Raw genomic sequence first — 19,047 nt, 5'->3', positions numbered from 1 at the left:
AACAAAAGTTTATTGAAGTTTCTTTCAAATTTACCCTCGCTCATCTCTTGCTAGAACTCTCCTTGTAACCAAAACAAACAAACAAACCAACATGTAACTTTGCCGGACAGAACATGGAACATTTTGTACCTGCAGTCCACTATCTTTCTTTCTATATGAAAGAAGAATATTTCACATGACATTATGTGAATGCTGATGTCTTTTAGTGTTGTTTCCTTTTACTGTGGCCAGTATGTATGTTGTTCTCTTGGTTCTGATTTTTTCCCTACACATCAATCTATACGAGTCTCCCCAAGTTTCTTTGAATTCCTCATGGTCGATTGTCATTTCTTATGGTAAAGGAGTATTCCATTTTATCCATATATCATAATTGATATATACCATGTTCAGCCTGTCCCCAGCTGATAGATACTGAACTGTCAAAAAAATGTGATACTCTGAATATTTTGTTATATATGGTGAATATCTCTTTCTATCTTCAACCTCCTTAGGGTATATGCGCAGAAGCATATTTCTGTGTCAGAGAAAATGAACTTTTAGTCACTTTTCTTGCAGAGTTCCAAAGTGTTTTCCAGGACATTTGGACCAATTCCACCTGTTGGTCCACAACACTGTTGCCCTTTCATAGGCTTCATTTTCCTTTCCTATATCCCTGTATCTGACAAGAAACTGGTGAGGCAAAAAACCTAAAGACAGTACACCAAGAAAACAGGCTATAGTCTGCCCCATGCATTTCCAGCTGGGACACTTGCCTGAGCCAGCCTCAGGGAGGCTGGCTTAGGCTATTGGTCCAAGAATGCCAAAGTCAGTTCTTGCTTCTTGTAATATAATTATATGTAAAAACAATTTTCATGTCTTGGTGGTGGAAGGGAGAGCACTGGTTCTTGCAGAATCACTGAAATTAGGAAAGCAGGCAACATGACCTTCACCAAGTAATTCTGCTGCTAAACAAGCTTAAAATGAAGTATTTGCAGTTACTGTCATTGCTTCATTGAGTCCTCTATCATACTCCATCTAAAGTGGTGGTTCTTACTCTTGTTTTCTGTCATGGACCTCTGGCAATCTGATAAAAATCTATGGACTCCTTAGAATAATGTTTTTATTATATTGATTTCAAATTTAAAAGACACTTTAAAATTCAAATTATCAAAAGACACTTAAAAAAAGACAAATTCACAGATTCCAGGTGAAGAACTCTTGATTTCAACTGACTGCAGAAGAGGGAACTACTTTCAGAGTAGATGCTTGAGTTACTGTTAGGGGCTTCTTATGCCCAGATTTGCTACTCCCTCCCTTCCCCCCCCACTTTCCCCCAGGGCTCATTTTCTTCCTTTACAATGACTTCAGGGGCTAGTTTCTCCCAGCAGTGCCTCCAACATCTGTGAATGAAGTCATCCTGACATTTCTCCAAAAGGCCCAGGGCACAATTGGTAGGTAACTATTAGAAGCTCCGTGTCCTTGCAGACTTGGATACACAGTTCTGCTTTCTCTGCCAGCAGCCTTAGATTCTAGGGCTCTATGACTTAATGCAATGCCTCTTTTCATGATAAACTGCCTACATTATACCTGCCACTGCTGATCAGCTCTGTGGAGCTCTTTATTTGATATGTTCATTTACAGGAAAATTCTATAACACTGTCCTATTATTCATGCTCTATGACCACAAATGTCTGCTTTTAATTTTTCATTATAGACTGAAACTCTGAGAAGTAGATTATTGTGGGCAGCACCAAAAAGCTGGGTATAGGGGTACAGGATAAAGAGTAAGAGATTTGCAGTCAGAGGTCTTGGGTTCAAACTCTGGCTCTACTATTTACTACCTTTATGACCTTGGGCAAGTCACTTAATCTCTAGGTCTCAACTCTTTTCACCCGTAAAATGAGAGAACTGGACTAGTAGTAGTAGTAGTAATGATAATAACAACCAGCATTCCTATAGCTCTTTTAAAGTTTTTAAAGCATTTAGATATGTTATCTTATTCCACCCTTACAATGACTCTTGGAGGAGGATGCTGTGATTATCCTCATTTTTCAGTTCAATTGTTTTTCAGTCATGTCCAAATCTTTAAGAGCCCATTTGGGATTTTCTTGACAAAGATACTGGAGTGATTTGATATTTCCTTTTCCATCTCATTTTACAGATGAAGAAACTGAGGGAAACAGGGTTAAATGACTTGCCCAGGGTCACACAGCTAGCAAGTATCTGAGGCCAGATTTGAACTTAGGAAGATGAATCTTCCTAACTGCAGACCTGGCACTCTATCCACGGCACCACCTAGCTGCCAATCCTCATTTTACCGATGAAGAAACTGAAACTGGGAGGTTACATAGCTTTCCCAGGATTACATAGCTGGGAAGTGCCTGAGGCAGGATTTGAACTCTGGTCTTCCTAATTCCTAGTCCAACACTATCTACTGTGTCTCTATGACATAATGTAAGGGCAAGCAAAGTGGGACTTTTTGTTGTTTTTGGTTTTGGAGTGTTTCTCAGAACTAAGACAATCAAATGCCTTTGATTGAGTCTTGCCTTTGTTTGTAGGAAGGCCCACACCCTTGTGCTAATTAGGTCACCAGAGGTGTGAAACCCTCGAGAGGTGTGAAGCACTCTGATGCTGAAGAAGCCTATATATACTCTGAGGTTAGCATTTTGTTTGGGGCTCACTCATTGGAAGAGTGTTGGTGTAGAGACTCTGGGTAGCCGTTAAGGAGCTTGCTTTGAATAAAGATACTTGCTTTGAAAATCCAGATGTTGGTGCTTCTCTCTCTGGCAACTATGTATGTATACCTTTGGTCAGACAGCTAGAAGCCTCTCTGTTGATTTGTGTTATTTGCTCTGTTTATATTTTCTCTGTTCGTATTTGCTCTGAAGTTCAGGGTGCTGGCTTTTCCCCCTGAACTAAGTAAGTGATATATGTATGTTCGATTAAAGTGAGATTGTAAACCCCTTAAAGTTGCTTTCCTTAGAAAAGCAGATCAAAGAACCTATGCTAGCAAGCCCTGCTGCGTGCTGGTGTTACTGGCCTTACACATACACAGTACCATTGTTGTCACACATATAAGGTCTCTTCTGTCCTGAAGTCTGTGCTCCTATGATGCTACGATCTTAACAAGAACTCTCCATGGGAATCTCATTATTGGTCATGTGCTCACTAGACACAACTGGAATTAATCCATTCAGTTTTGTATCTTCTGAGCCATTCTATGTCTAGGCTATTACTCTGTTAAAAGTTGGTGATTCCTCCTCAATCTCCAAGTTTCTGCGTGCAATGTGCTTACAGAGCATTGTTCAGTGTTCTTTTACATTGTTTTATCAAGGCTCATTCCTAAGTTTAAATACCCTCTACCACTACTACAATGCTTAGCATTTACAGACAGGATTTGCAAAATAAATAAAAAAATAAATCTAATCACCAAATTTCCTTCTACTTCCTTCAATAGGGACCTGGATCTCCATGAAATGTACTACATCTCTTGCAATTTTATCTACTGAAGTTACCACCACCACCACCACCCCCCTCTTCTTCTCTCCTTGATTCAAACAACCAGAGGTTGGCATACTTCTTACTTCTACTACTACTCCTCTGCCTCCATCCTCCAAAAAACTTCCCTCTCTGGAAGTCTGTGCAATCCATCTCACCTTCATTGATGTTATCATGTGCTCTATCTACATCATGTTCCAAGCTTCTCAACACCTTTCATATTCAGGTTCCTGGTCTTTCCCTCTGTCTCATCTTCTGCAAACATCCTAAATATCTTCAATCCAATACTTTGGCTACACCACTCCTTAGTCTTCTCATCTTTCAACACCTTCTTTATGCAATTTTAGTTACACACCATAATGGACACATCCTGGAATTCTATCATTGAGTTTTGCTTTTCTATCACAGTCATTTCCATATTTAGCACCATTACCCGCCACATCACTGAACCCTCTAGTAACAGTAACGACAAAAGATACTGAAGAATAACCAACCAACAGGATTGCAACTAAAATTATACATATTATACATATATACATATATATGTATACACACACATACACATTATACTCTATAGTCCCCCACCTCTCTGGCAAGAAGAAGAATTATCTTCCTTCTGAGACCAAGATTAGTTATTACACCAGTCAGAGATTGGCTTCCTATTAGATTTGTTCTCATTTATATTACTGTAATCATTGTGTATACTATTCTGCCTCACCTTGCTCTTTAGCAACTATGTACCTCCCCAGCTGTTTCCTAGATCATTTAAAAATTAATTGGTTGCTTACTTTACTCTGCATCACTTCATACAAGTATTCTCATGTTTCTCTGAATTCCTACTTGTCACTTCTTACCTTATAATAAAATTCCTTTCATATCCCAGTTGTTGGGGGTTTTTTTGCCATTTGATTAGCTCTCTTTTTGTTTCTAGTCCATTGCTGCTCCAAAAAGTGTCACCACAAACATTCTGTTATATTTGATTCTTTCTGTCTTTGACTATTATAGGGTATAAATCCAGTAGTGATATCTCTGAGCCAAAGGGTATGACTAGCTGTGTAACTTTTTCATATAATAATTTGCAAGTTGTATTCAAGAATGGCTGGCACAATTCACAGCCTCTCTAACATTGACTACTTCTATGTTTTGTCATACTTGCTTACTTGCTGGGTGTGCAATATTTCTCTATTCTATTCAGTGTTTATAGAACTCCCACTGAGATAGTACCAAGGAATCTTAAGACAATTGAACAATAGTACTAGGAATTCACATGATGCTGTTCTGTGAAGGTCACAACAACTTCAGTAGATATTCTCATAGAAATTTCAGTATGTAGTCTCATTTGTTTTCTCAGCATCTTTCTCCATAATCTGCTTCAACTTACTCTTTATCAACTATATACCTCCCCAGCTATTTTTTTAGTCAATAAAGATTATTTAAAAATAAGAGTAAAATAAAATACATGCAAAATTTGTTAAGGATTGATTAGATCACATCTGTCAGCTGACTTCTGCATTGAAAAGGGCCCAACAGTCTACTTTATTCAATTAGTGCTTGGCCCATTTTCTAATTACCAAAATCATTTGGGCTTGTTTCTTCCAACCATAAACTTGCTGGGGTGTGGATCAGTTTCAGCTGTTGGATTTACATGAAAGATTATTTGTCATGTCTGTGTTCAGTTCAAGGCCCCAGCCCCATTTACTCTTCTTGTTGTTGGCTGAGAGAAATGACATATGCTACTGTGGGTTCCCAGGCTGCTGGTCTAGGCAACAGCTGACAAGTAGACTCCAAAATGGATTGATGGGACTAATCTTGTTAGTTGACATGCTGTGCTCTCATTCAGCGGACTAGACTGACCTTTCTGCCATTTCTAAATTCTAATTCTAATTCTACCATTTCTAAATTCTAAAAATGAAATTCTAACATTTCATTTAAAGGGCTGGGATTGTGAGAGACATATGCCAATTCATAACATCTACTAGTCCCTGTATCACTTAGAGATTGGAACAGAGATTGGGAAGCCACTATTCCAATCTAACCCAGACTCTGTTCTATGGTTTTCTAATGTAGGTCAGATGCCTTCTCTGTTTTGGACCTTTGGAGAAATTTCATCTGGAGAAGACTGGGGAGGAGGGATATAATAGCTGTCTTCTTTAAATATTTAACTAGATAACACATGGAATATTTGTTACATTTTGCTCCAGAGGCCAGAACCAGGAGCAGTGGGTGGGAGTTATAAAGCAGCAGACTGAGGCTTGATGTCAGGGATAATTAGTAAATAAATATTTCCTAACAATTAGAGCTGTTCAGAAGTAGAATAGGCTGCCTTTGAAGGTGGTGGATTCTTACTCCTTCGCAGTCTTTGGGCAGATGTTAAACCACCACTTGTCAGTATGTTAAAGTGGTGATTCCTGAGTATGGGATTGACTAGATGACCACCAAGGTATGGTATGACTCTTAAAAATTCTATAATTTGGAGTCTGATTCTAAGGGGAATTGTCCAAAGACAAGACAAATACCCTTAAGTCTACTACCTGTTGCTTTTCTGAATCTTCCTATTGAGAATGCCTCCTTTCCTATAATATCATACCTTCATCCAAAGACATGGCTCTGATATAAGGTGTATAATCTCTTTGAAGGCAGGAGCAGACCTTTCAAAGTTGCACAGGTAGCATGGGGATATTTAGTAAATATCCAACATCAGAATAGAGGCAATGAAGAAAAGAGTAGCATTTCTAATTAGTAGCTAAAGGATAAAAGAAGCATAAAGATGGTGATATATCTTGGCTCAATCTTGGAGTGCACTAATGTAGAATATAACCATGGACAGGAAGGAACATTGGGAACACCAGCATTCAAAGGCCTCAAAACATCTAAAGAACAGGTATGTGTTTTGTGAGCAGCTCACCATTGAACTGAGTAGTATCTGGTGGATGCACGAGTATGGTCAGACTACCACTAACTAGCTAGGAAAATCAAATAGGTGGCCCAATGATCTATCCTTGGCCATCTTCTCCTTTCTTTCTACACTATCAAAGTTCAGTGTATTCCTCTTCTGATAACGGCTACATTTACAGTATATAGATGGCTGATGAGGGATATCTCCAATCCTAAAAACACCTTCATTTTGAGCTTTGACCCACATTTCCAATTGGCTATCATTGAGAACAATATGGCATACAGAGACAGTCAAGAAGTCATGGTTTCAAAATCTATGCCTGACACTTAATAGCTGTGTGGTCATCGGCAAATCATTTAACCAATCTGAGACTTTGTTCATGTATAAATGAGAAAATGTGTATGAAGCACTTTATCAACTTTAGAGTGCTACATAAGCAACAGTAATTATTATTACAAGTTATAGTCACTTAAATCTAGCACTTCAAACTTAATATATCCCAACCTGATCTCATTACCATCAACCCTAAACCTGTTCTTCATTCTGACTTCACTTCCTGGTCTCCTGTTATCTTAACCTTTAGGTCACTTTTACTTTTTTCTCTCACTAAACTTTCATAGACAATCAGTTATTGGGTTTTGATGTTGATTCCACCTCCACAATTATCACTTTCATCTCCTTCCTCCTTAATATTCTCCACCACACTTCAGATTCTCAAATGCAATAGCCTGTACAGAATATTACAATAGCTTTCTCAATAAGTCTTCCTGCCCCTAATTCTGTCTCCATGCTATCCATCACTCATTCTTCAAATGTCTGCCAGAATAATATTTCTCATTCAAAATGTCATGCTACTCTTCTGTTCAAAAACCATAGGTGACCACTGACAGCCTTCCTAGTAAAGTTTAAACTCCATGGCCTAGCATTCAAGGCCCTCCAGAATCTTGTAACATCTTGCCCTTTCAATTTTACTTCATATTCTTTTTCTCTCTTCAAAGGTCAAATAAAATGAGACTATTTTCTGCCCATAAAACATGTACAGGTCTCACACCTTTGCTCATATATGTGTGCTGACCCTGGAATACCTTTTTCACCTGTTGAATTTCTGCTTATCATTTAAAAGCCCAACTCAAACATCATATCTTCCAGGAACCCTCCTTTAGTTTTCCAATTGATAATGTCTATTCACAGAATAACAGAATTTAGAACTGAAATGGGACCTCAGTTAACACGCAGCCAACAATCCCCATTATAATGTGCTTTCAAAGTGGTCATCTAGACTTTACTTGAAAACCTTCAAGAAGGGGGAACACAATGTAGCCTAGCGGAAGTGATTCTACTTTTAGATAGTTCTAAAACTGAGTGACAATAATTGATAAGGCATCTAATTAAAGATTACTACTTTCCAGGCACATGCCAAACACTGGTAATAATAAATATAAGCAAGCAAGACAGCCCTTGATCTTAAGGAGTTTATATCCTAAGAAGTTAAGGGGTTGGGAAGAGGGAAGACAGTATGTTCACAGCAGCATGGTGTGGAAATGTCCAGGAAGTGACATGGAGGTCTGTTTCTGGACTGTTTCAGAGACTGGCATCCTTGAGACAATGTCTAATCAAGTCAATATTTCCCTTGTCCTGGGCCCCCTTCTCTTTTCTCTCTACAGTCTCTTGAATGTAGACTACTTGGTCCCATAAGCTCTTATGAATAAACACTTGGTGGTCTTCTATGGGTTTAATTACTATCTTTATACTCATGTTCCCCAGGTCTACACAGCCAACCCTGGTCTCTCTCCAGACCATAAGTCCAGCATCTCCAACTGCCTACTGGACATTTCCAATTGGACATTCTATAAGTATTTCAAACTCATCATGTCCAAAACAGAACTCATGATCATTCTCCCCAAACTTACTTCTCTTCCATATTTCAATTTTCTTCCAAAGGCTCCACCATCCAGTCAAACTCATTCTCATAATACTCATTCTCATTTGACATAACCAGTAAGTTACCAATTCTTGTTTCTTCTGCCTCTACAACATTTCCTGTATCAGATCTCATCTCCTCTGGCTTGGATTAATGTGATTGCTTCCTGATGGGTTTACTTGCCTCAGGTCTCTCTCCCCACTCCAATCTATACTCCATATAATTGCCAGTGTGATAGCACTAAAAGATATGTCACTGTCTTATCCAATAAACTTCAGTGGCTCCCTCTGACTTCTAGAATCAAATATAAACTCCTCTGTGTACTCTCTATGCATCACACTGTTCTAGAATAGCTAGCTTTCTTGAATACTCAGTTCAAGCACTACTTTCTACACAAAGCCTTTCTTGATCTCCCTAGCTCCATATTCTCTCCCCTCACCTATTACCTTGTAAATATTTACATGTTGTCCCCCAAGTCAAATGTAAGAGAAGGAAATGTTTCACTTTGTTCTCTGATTTCTCGTTGTTTAGCATGGGCTGGTACTTAGTATACACTCAAAAGAACGCTTGTTAACTGACTGGCCGTGGCTAAAGGTACCCCCACACTAAATGACTTTATTTTTCTGTCTAGCAGTTGTTGGGTATCTAATCCTTCTCTTCTCCATGTGTAAGTTTGTGACTTAAGTGTTCTCTAAAAGGGCAGAAAATTCTCTTGTGAGGGTCCATTTGTCTATCTGTACTAGGAGGACAGGTGAGTCATTCTATGGGGAAACTTCAACAACAGAACTAACTAGCACAGGTAACCAAAGATGAAGCAATGAAATCCAGGAATAAGAATCTAAAAGATAGCAATGTTAATAATCACAGGATCATAGATTGAGAGTCAGAAGGGATCTTCAAGGTTATTGTCCAACCACCTTTATTTTACAGTTGAGGAAACTGAGGCCCAGAGTAAGTGGCTTGTTCCTGGTCACACTGATAGCAAATAGCAGAGCCAGGATTTGTATCCAGGTCACTTGATGCTAAATACAGTACTCCTTCCACTTTACTAAGTCATCTGGTTACTTAATCCTAGATCAGTGGTATAAAACTCAAATAGAAATAGGGGCTACTAACCCATATATCCCTCAGGGCTGCATGTTGACTGTTTTAAAATGCAATATTATCTGTATTTTATTGTATTTTTATTTATTTTGTTAAATATTTCTCAATTACATTTGAATCTGGGTCGGGGAGCAACTGGGAGTATTGTGGGCCACATGCTGCCCATAGACCATGCGTCTGATATCTCTGTCCTAGATCACTGCTAAGAAACTATCTTTTTAGTAGACTATAAGATCCATGAAAGCAAGGATTATGCCTCATACTTAATTTTATCCCCATGTGGTTCCTTCCTTTTCATCACTGTGTTGTGGTCTGTCCTCTGTTCTCATCAGGGAGATTATGACATGATTTGCAACTGTGTTCTGCCCTTGTTTATTATAGTGAATCAGTAAAAATATTTTTATTTAATTTGATATGCCTGACTTTAAAACAAGTACAGAGCAAAAAGGGGAAGCTAGGTGGTGCAGTAGATAGAGTGCTGAGTCTGGAGTCTGGAGGACCTGAGTTCCAATATGACCTCGAACATTTGCTAGCTATATGACCCTGGACAAGTCACTTAACCCTGTTTGCCTCAATTTCCTCATCTGTAATATGACCTGGAGAAGGAAAGACCAAACCACTGTAGTATCTTTGCCAAGAAAACCTTAAATGAGGTCACAAAGAGTTGGAAATGACTAAGAAGCACAACAAAAAAGGGGTTACTAGTCATATGCATTACATTTATTGATTTGGAAGATAGAAATCTACTGATCATACAGTGGTTTTCCAGAAATATTAAATTTTTGAATCAATACTATTACACAATGATCTACAGCTCCTTAGTGTACTTGTAGACAACCTAGCTGTTAGTTGTTCATCTAGCCAACATTTACGATCTCTTTACAGGATCACCTGGTGAATACATAATGCCAGAGGTGGGGAACCTGAGACCTCGAGGACCACATGTGGCCTCAAGGCCATAGGTTCCCCACCCTTGTAAATTAGGCAATTATGTTTAACTAATTTTTTAAAAATATTATTAACGTAATCAAGCACTAAACTATACCTAATCATATTACTGATACTGGCAAGCTGTAGTTGAAAGAATGCTAGATTACAATTCCATGTTGATGGAAGTAACCTAACCATGTACAAACTTCTAAACTTATAGAACGTTTGAAATAAATGTGACAGACCTTACTGATCAAATAATCCAGGGGTTCTTTTGGACCTCGAAGAACCAAGGGTTCCTGATACCACAATGAGGCACCAAGTGGATTTTTTAGTGTGGTCCCAAAGTGAGTTCATCACAAATCTGAATCTACCTCATTTTGCAGATAAAGAAATTGAGACCGAGGGGCTTAGCCAAAGTTACACAGGTAATAAGCGATTTAAAATCAGCTCCTTTGACTCCAATGTGCTCTTTTCACTATACCATACTGTATCCCTTTCGCAAAGGGATAATAATGTTTCTATTAAGAGGAAGAAGTTCCTGAGTGTGAGAAACTAGAATAGACGGAATTGGCATTTCCTTTCTGGAAGATGGCTTAATCAAACAGTCAATTAATAAACATTTTATTAAGGACCTACTATGTGCCAGGCCTGGTGCAAAGTAGGGATAGTGGTGCACTGAATTCCCAGATCCAAAATACAAATACAGATACAAAAGTAGGATAAGGCCCTGCCATCAGGGAGTTTATATTCCAATAGGGAGATACAATAATGGAGATGTATGTGGGGAAACAAGCACCTATTAAGTAAATAACTAGTTTGGGCCAGACACTGTGTTAAGCACTTTACCCTCACAACAACCCTGCAAGATAGGTACTATTATTATCCCCACTTTACAATTAAGGAAACAAAGGCACAAAGAGGTTAAGTAATTTGTCCAGGGGTCACAAAGCTACTATGTGTCTGAAGCTGTATTTGAACTCAGGTTTCCCTGACTCCAGGCCCAGCACTCCATCCACTGTACCACCTAACTGAAGGAATGGTCGCCAAGTAGAGAGTTTGGATCAAAGCATTCATGGTGTGAAAGCACAGAGCAGTTGATTTTCAAGCCCTTTCTAGTAGCAGTGGGATCTCTACCATTCACTGAGAATAGAAGCAATCTCTAAATATAAGCAATGGTTAAATTCTAAAGCTACAATTCTTGAAGCTCTCCTTGCTCTTTTCTAGCTCTATGAGTGAATGAAAATGGTCAGTACTTGCTCCACTTACCAAGGGTTCTAGTTCCTTGCGGTCTATGAGGTTCATCTCTGTGACAAAGTAATAGAAGTGTTTGTAGCAGGTATTGACGTGGGCTTCCGCACCCATCACAATCACACGATCAAAGTGATGGATGTAGACATGCACAAACACCCGGAAAAGACGACACAGAATCTTTTTGCAGATCTGAAGAAAATTCCTCGGGAAAGGAACACCTAAAAAATAAAGAGGGTGGATTCATGACATGCAGAACTTGAAGGACACATTCCTGAACAAAAGGGAGTCATGCTGAGCATAAGAATTCTTAAATATTTAAAAGTTTTTAGGTCAAGATGTTGGCTAGAAAGCAGGGACTCACTGAAGCTCTCCCCCAAATCCCTCCAAATACCTGTAAAAATGGCTCTTAACAAATTCTAGAGCTACAGAACCCATGAAATAACAGAGGGAAACAAGTCTCCAGCCTAAGGCAGCCTGGATGGTCACTGGGAAGGGTCTATTGCACAGTGCTGGGAGCAGAGCACAGCTCAGTGCGGGCTGTGCCGGGACCAATCAGACCGGGAACAGATTGGGCAGAGCAGGCCCTAGGGCCATGAATCACCGAGCTGTAGAAGTTACCAGATTTCTCAACCCACAAACTCAAAAGACCACAGATCAGGTTAGTGGGAAAACAGCTGGATCTGTGTGAGAGCGGTCTGACCCCAGCCTTGGGAGTGGCAGAGGTGTCCCAGCGGTGGCGGCAGCAGCAGGAAGCAGGAAGCTCCCGTGGCTGCTTCCAGAACTCCAGCTGTAGTTGCTTCTTGCCCCAGGCCCACCAGGTGGGAGGAATCAAGCAGCACATCAGAGCAGGAGTGCAGGGAACGCTTTGCTGGTGCAGAGACAGTTTCTCTCACTTTGCCCTGCCTAGATGGGTTAAGGTCCTGGTTGGCAGTTCTTGGCCGAGGAGGAGCACTGGTGTAGCAGAGCTTGCAGTGATGATGGAGTAGAAGTAGCTCTGAAAACAGCAGTGCAGCCCCTAAAACTTGGGACAAAGTACTCTCTACTCTTACAAGCAGTTATACCCTGACAAAAAGTTCAAGGGTCAAGTAGTTTGGCTGGGAACATGAACAGGCAGCAAAAATGGACTCAGATTCAGACTCAGACTATAGAATCTTTTTTGGTGACAAAGAAGATCAAAACATACAGCCAGAAGAAGTCAATGAAGTCAAAGAGCCTACATCAAAAGCCTCCAAGAAAAACATGAACTGGTCTCAGGTCATGGAAGAGCTCAAAAAGGATTTGGAAAAGCAAGTTAGAGAAGTAGAGGAAAAATTTGGAAAAGAAATGAGAGTGATGCAAGAAAACCATGAAAAAAAGTCAATGACTTGCTAAAGAAGACAAAAAAAATACTGATGAAAATAGCACCATAAAAATAGATTAACCCAAATGGCAAAAGAGCTCCAAAAAGCCAATGAGGAGAAGAATGCCTTGAAAGGCAGAATTACCCAAATGGAAAAGGAGGTCCAAAAGACCACTGAAGAAAATACTACCTTAAAAATAGACAGGAGCAAGTGGAAGCTAGTGACTTTATGAGAAATCAAGAAATTATAAAACAGAACCAAAGGAATGAAAAAATGGAAGACAATGTGAAATATCTCATTGGAAAAACCACTGACCTGGAAAATAGATCCAGGAGAGATAATTTAGAAATTATTGGACTACCTGAAAGCCATCTTTCAAGAAATTCTCAAGGAAAACTGCCCTGATATTCTAGAACCAGAGGGTAAAATAGAAATTGAAAGAATCCACAGATCACCTCCTCAAATAGATCCCAAAAACAAAACTCCCAGAAATATTGTCGCCAAATTCCAGTGTTTCTAGATCAAAAAGAAAATACTGCAAGCAGCCAGAAAGAAGCAATTTGAGTAGTGTGGAAACACAATCAGGATAACACAAGATCTAGCAGCTTCTACATTAAGGGACTGAAGATCTTGGAATATGATATTCCAGAGGTCAATGGAGCTAGAATTAAAACCAAGAATCACCTGCCCAGCAAAACTGAGTATAATGCTCCAAGGCAAAATACGGATTTTCAATAAAATAGAAGACTTTCAAGCTTTCTCAGTGTAAAGCCCAGAGCTGAATAGAAAATTTGACTTTCAACACAAAAATCAAAAGAAGCATGAAAAGATAAAAAGAAAAAGAAATTACAAGAGACTACTAAAGTTGAACTGTTTTGTTTATATTCCTACATGGAAAGATGATGTGTATGATTCATGAGACCTCAGTATTAGGGTAGCTGAAGGGAATATGCATATATATATATATATATATATATATATATGTGAATGTGTATGTATGTATATATGTATGTGTGTGTGCATATATATATACATAATATATATATATATATATACAGAGAGAGAGAAAGAGAGAGAGAGAGAGAGACAGAGAGAGAGAGGGCACAGGGTGAGTTGAAGATGAAGGGAAGATACCTAAAAGAAATAAAATCAAATTAAGGGATGAGAGAGGAATATATTGAGAGAGGGAGATAGGGAGAGATAGAATGGGGTGGATTATCTTGCATAAAGGTGGCAAGAGGAAGCAGTTCTGTGGGAGGAGGGGAGAGGGCAGGTGAGGGGGAAATGAGTGAATCTTGCTCTCATCAGATTTGGCCTGAGGAGGGAATACCATACATATTCAATTGGGTATCTTACCCCACAGGAAAGAAGAGGCAAGAAGATAAAAAAGGGGGGATGATGGAAGGGAGGGCAGATGGGGATGGAGGTAATCAAAAACAAACACTTTCAAAAGGGGACAGGGTCAAGGGAGAAAATTCAATAAAGGGGGATGGGTTGGGAAGGAGCAAAACATAGTTAGTCTTTCACAACATGAGTATTGTGGAAGGGTTATACATAATGATACGCATGTGGCCTATGTTGCATTGCTTGACTTCTTAGGGAGGGTGGGTGGGAAGGGAAGAGGGGAGAGAATCTGGAACTCAAAGTTTTAAAAACAGATGTTCAAAAACAAAAAAAAAGTTTTTGCATGCAACTAGAAAATATGATACACAGGCAATGGGGCATAGAAATTTATCTTGCCCTACAAGAAAGGAAGGGAAAAGGGGCTGGGAGGGGAGTGGGGTGACAGAAGGGAGGGCTGACTGGGGAACAGGGCAACCAGAATATATGCCATCTTGGAGTGGGGGGGAGGGTAGAAATGGGGAGAAAATCTGTAATTCAAACTCTTGTGAAAATCAATACTGAAAACTAAATATGTTAAATAAATAATTTTTTAAAAAAGTTTTTATCAACATTTTTTAAGTATCAACTTCTTTTCTGATACCTCCTACTCAATAAAGCTACACCTCACAGCAATAACAACAACCAAAAATAAATAAGAGAGAAGAAAAATGTTTCAATTTAAGGACATCAGAATTTCAAGTCAAATCATAAAAATATAATTCTATTTGAGATAGCTCTCACAAGGGGTGCTCAAAATGCTATTTTAAACCTCATATTTATTTATTCATCTCTTTAGTTAGATAAGTAAAACATGTTTTGCCTCTTATTTTACCGTGTTCATCTTCACATTCACCCTTAAAGAGAGATAAGGGGGCTGGATCTCTAATCTAAGGCACAAAAAGTTGAGTAATTGGCCTGGAATCAAACAGAAATTTTGCTTAATTATCTCAATTCAAATTTGGCTGCCTCAAAACCCAAAGTCAGGGACTCAAAGTCACACTTTTCTTTTTCCACATTCATAGAACTATCAGGAGATTGACCATAAGAAGGGTTTTACTGTTTGTAACAGACGTATGACACCAAGGAGCAGAAGCATAACCAACATCTACAACACTCAAGGAGTCTCTCGAGTCTCTAAGGAAGCCCAGATAGCTGATGTCACTGACTTAGGAATATTGGAGCAACAGTCAAATGAGAGAGAAGCACTGTAACTGGAAAAGCAACAAGTGTGGCATTCTACAATGGTCGTCTCCCCTGAGACCCATGACCAATTATCTGCAATTGTTTTTAAACAAAGTATAGATAGATAGATACACAGACAGAATGAGAACACTGAGAAATTATGGTAGTATTTCTGCCACCTCAACTGGAAACAAATGCTGAAAAGAAAGGATGTAACAAAATGAGCAGAAAATGAAGAGTTGTCAAAATCATGTCTTCTGGCTATTACCCATGCATGACTGACTAGAACCATAGCTGTCAGTCAGAGAGAGTATCTACATCTTCAAGTGCTTTGCTGCAGCATGAGATACAAGAAGATGACATCACTTTTAAAAAATTATTTATTTTATTTTTAATTTCTGAAATAAAATAAGCATTTCCATAACAAAGTAGAACTTTTAAAAAGAAGATTACACATGAAACTACAAATCCATCATGCATAACTTGCTATTCCTTTAAAAATATAACATTATCATGTAAATTTTTTTTCATTTTTTTCTTCCCTACCTCCTCATCCTAGAGATGGCTACCATAGACACAAATACATATGTGTACATACATACATATATGTGTGTATATGTAAAATCATTCCATATGTATTTTTCTATTTATCAATTCTTTTTTTGGATGCAGATAGCATATGCCTTCATAGGTCCTTTGTAGTTAATTTGGGTATTTATAACAGTCAAAATGACTCAGTTTCTCAAAGTCGTTCTTAAGACAATATTGTTGTTACTGTATATAATGTTCTCTTGGTTCTCTTTATAGAAGATGTTGTAGCAGTTGGTTCTGTGCTCATTTCGCGCTTCATTATTTTGTGCAGGTTTATCTATGTTTTTCTAAGATCATCAAGCTCATCACATCATATCTTACAGCATTAATTCCATCGCAATCATATACCACAACTTTTTCAGCCATTCCCCAATTGATGGACATCCATACAATTTCCAGTTCTTTGCAACCACAAAGAGAACTAGTATAAATATTACAAAACACAGGTTCTTTCCTTTTTTCCTAATCATCTTTGGAAATAGATCTAATGGTGGTATTGCTGGATCAAAGGGTATATGCAGTTTAATAACTCTTTGGGCATAATTCTAGATTGTTTCCCAAAATGGTTGAATAAGTTCACAGTTCCACCAACAATGAATTTGGGTCCCAATTTTTCCATATCCCCTCCAATACGTGTCACTTTCCCCTTCAATCATATTAGCCAATCCAATTGGTGTTGTTTTAATTGTTTTTTCAAAGTTGTTTTAATTTGCATTTCTCTAATCAACTATGATTTTTATATGACTATGGCATCACTTTTGAGACTAGGCAAGTCACTTCCTATTGCATAGTTTAAAAATAACCAATCTTTATTTTCATTTCTTCTCCTTTCCCTTCCTTTGGTAAAGAATGTTAACTACCAATGAAATTGCCAAAAGCAGGAAGCAATAAAGGGGATGGTTATGAATATTCTACAATGAATACACATACACAGTGTATACACACACACACACACACACACACGCACACACACACACACACACACACACACACACACACACATTCTACAATGAATATTCTACAAATAAGACAGTCCCGGGAAAATCAAGAATGGGGCATTCAGAATGCTAGTAGTGCTTACCTCATCCTAGGTGTTGCAACAATTCTTATTTCAATCCAACACACAAATATCATTCACTTAGTTCAGGAGAAAAAGCCAGAACCTTGAACTTCAGAGCAAATACAAACAAATTACAAACATACATTTATAAACAGACCAAATACAATTCACAGTTACCAAGGAACCATCAACATTTGAGTTCGGCCAGGAGGCTCTTAAAGTGGCTGCTCAGAGTCCCACACCTCCAGGAGTGAAAGCCTCAAGCAAATAGCTCTGTTCTCTCTTTTTATACACTCTTTGGCCGTCATCAAACGTCATCTGAGTGACCAGAACTCAGGCTCCTACTATTGGCTCTGGTCTTAGCAACTCCCCTTAGGACCCTGAGGGCTTCACGCTCACATAGGCTTAGCACCTAGTAGATAGGGGTTTGGGCCTGGGGCTTTGCATCTAGTAAGGCTCAATCAAAGACACTTAATTAATCATTCTAAAACAGTAAGAAAGTCCCAACTTAATTGCCAATACACTAGGCACCCAATAAATATTAATTGAGTGATTAGTGATATAGCAGATACAGTGCCAGACTTGATGTGATGAAGACGTGGGGTCAAATTCTACCTCTGATAATTATTGCATGACCACAACCAAGTAACTAACTCTGAGCCTCACTCCCCTTATGTGTAAAATAAGACAAATTATAACTATAGCACCTACCTCACTGGGTTGGTTGTTTTTAGGGTTTAATGATAATGAAATTTGCAAATTTTAAAATATGAAATAAATGTTAGTTTTATTGTTACTCATCTTATTCTCATCTTTTAACTTTCTGAAAGGATTTTTAATAATTTTTTTCAAGCAGAAAACACCTCTTGCTCCTCTCCCTCCTCTTCCCTTCATTCTTTAAAACTGAACATTTCTTATCTTTTTCACGGAGTTCAAACAGAAATGGTAAGAGAGACAAGTTGCTATCCTGCTATTGTTTTGTATTTGATGTATTGCAAATTGCTGCACAGGTGGAAAAGATTTTCTATAAGTTGCCTTAGGTTGATGACCCTGTGTTTCATTAATACATAGGTTTTTGTTAATATGCTTTCCAAATCTATTATTATTCATGTTACACTAATTATCTTTCTTGTTCTTCTCTTTTTTCAAAGTAGTACAGGCAGAAATAGTCCCAAGATAAGTAACTATCCTGCTTTTATTCTTTTACGTTTGATGTCATTTGTAGTGTTGCAAAGTTGGATAAAATGACTGCTTTTTGTAACTGAAAAAAAATTGGAATGTAAGCTCATCTTCTATAGGTTCACTGAAAGCACTTTGGGACAATAAAAGTAGCAGGTGGGATGAAGGGGATGACTTTTTTTTCTTCTACTGTCTCTATATCTGAAAGCATTTCATTCCATATAGCTTGCAGATATTCTGAATAGTCAGTATGAGAAAATTTATTTACAATATTGTTCTTAAATTTTTATGAATAAATCTCATGTCCAAGCTGTTATGAGCAATAGTTCTATCAGTAATGGTGCTCCGGTCCTACTACAGCATGATACTGACAGAATATTTTGGGGTTTATATTGCAGTACAGGGAGTCAGAGTCTGTTAATTTATAAATGTTAGCAAATTTTGCTAACCACTTCTTAGTGTCTTTATGAGCATCTAATAAATGTAAAATTTTTGCAACCTCCAGTGATGCATTGCACAATTTTCACCTCTTTATTACATGATCTGCATCAAAGTAAGTCTGGATCCCTCAAGGAAAACCTTTCTATAATTTTTGGTAGCAACGACCTGATCCTGAATCATTACCATAAACCTCTCCATTTCTTTATAAATAAAACTGCATGAAAACCGATTTTTAAAATGTTTCTTTGTCAGTATACAGTTGATTAAGTTCAAGTGGATGTCACCCATG

At 38.3% G+C, this 19,047-nt stretch overlaps 1 protein-coding gene across 1 annotated transcript in view; it reads right to left on the bottom strand.

Annotated features, from left to right (window-relative positions):
- Positions 1-19,047, bottom strand: part of MOB3B (MOB kinase activator 3B) — a 193,826-nt gene that overhangs the window by 30,549 nt on the left and 144,230 nt on the right. The window contains exon 2 of the mRNA XM_036738567.1: positions 11,598-11,800. Coding sequence (XP_036594462.1) covers positions 11,598-11,800 — 203 coding nt within the window. The remainder of the gene's footprint in view (positions 1-11,597; positions 11,801-19,047) is intronic.

Source organism: Trichosurus vulpecula, chromosome 9, assembly GCF_011100635.1.
Source record: "Trichosurus vulpecula isolate mTriVul1 chromosome 9, mTriVul1.pri, whole genome shotgun sequence".
In the NCBI taxonomy this organism is placed as follows: domain Eukaryota; kingdom Metazoa; phylum Chordata; class Mammalia; order Diprotodontia; family Phalangeridae; genus Trichosurus; species Trichosurus vulpecula.
Note: the sequence above shows the minus strand (reverse complement) of the source record. Positions and strands in the feature narration are given on the sequence as shown.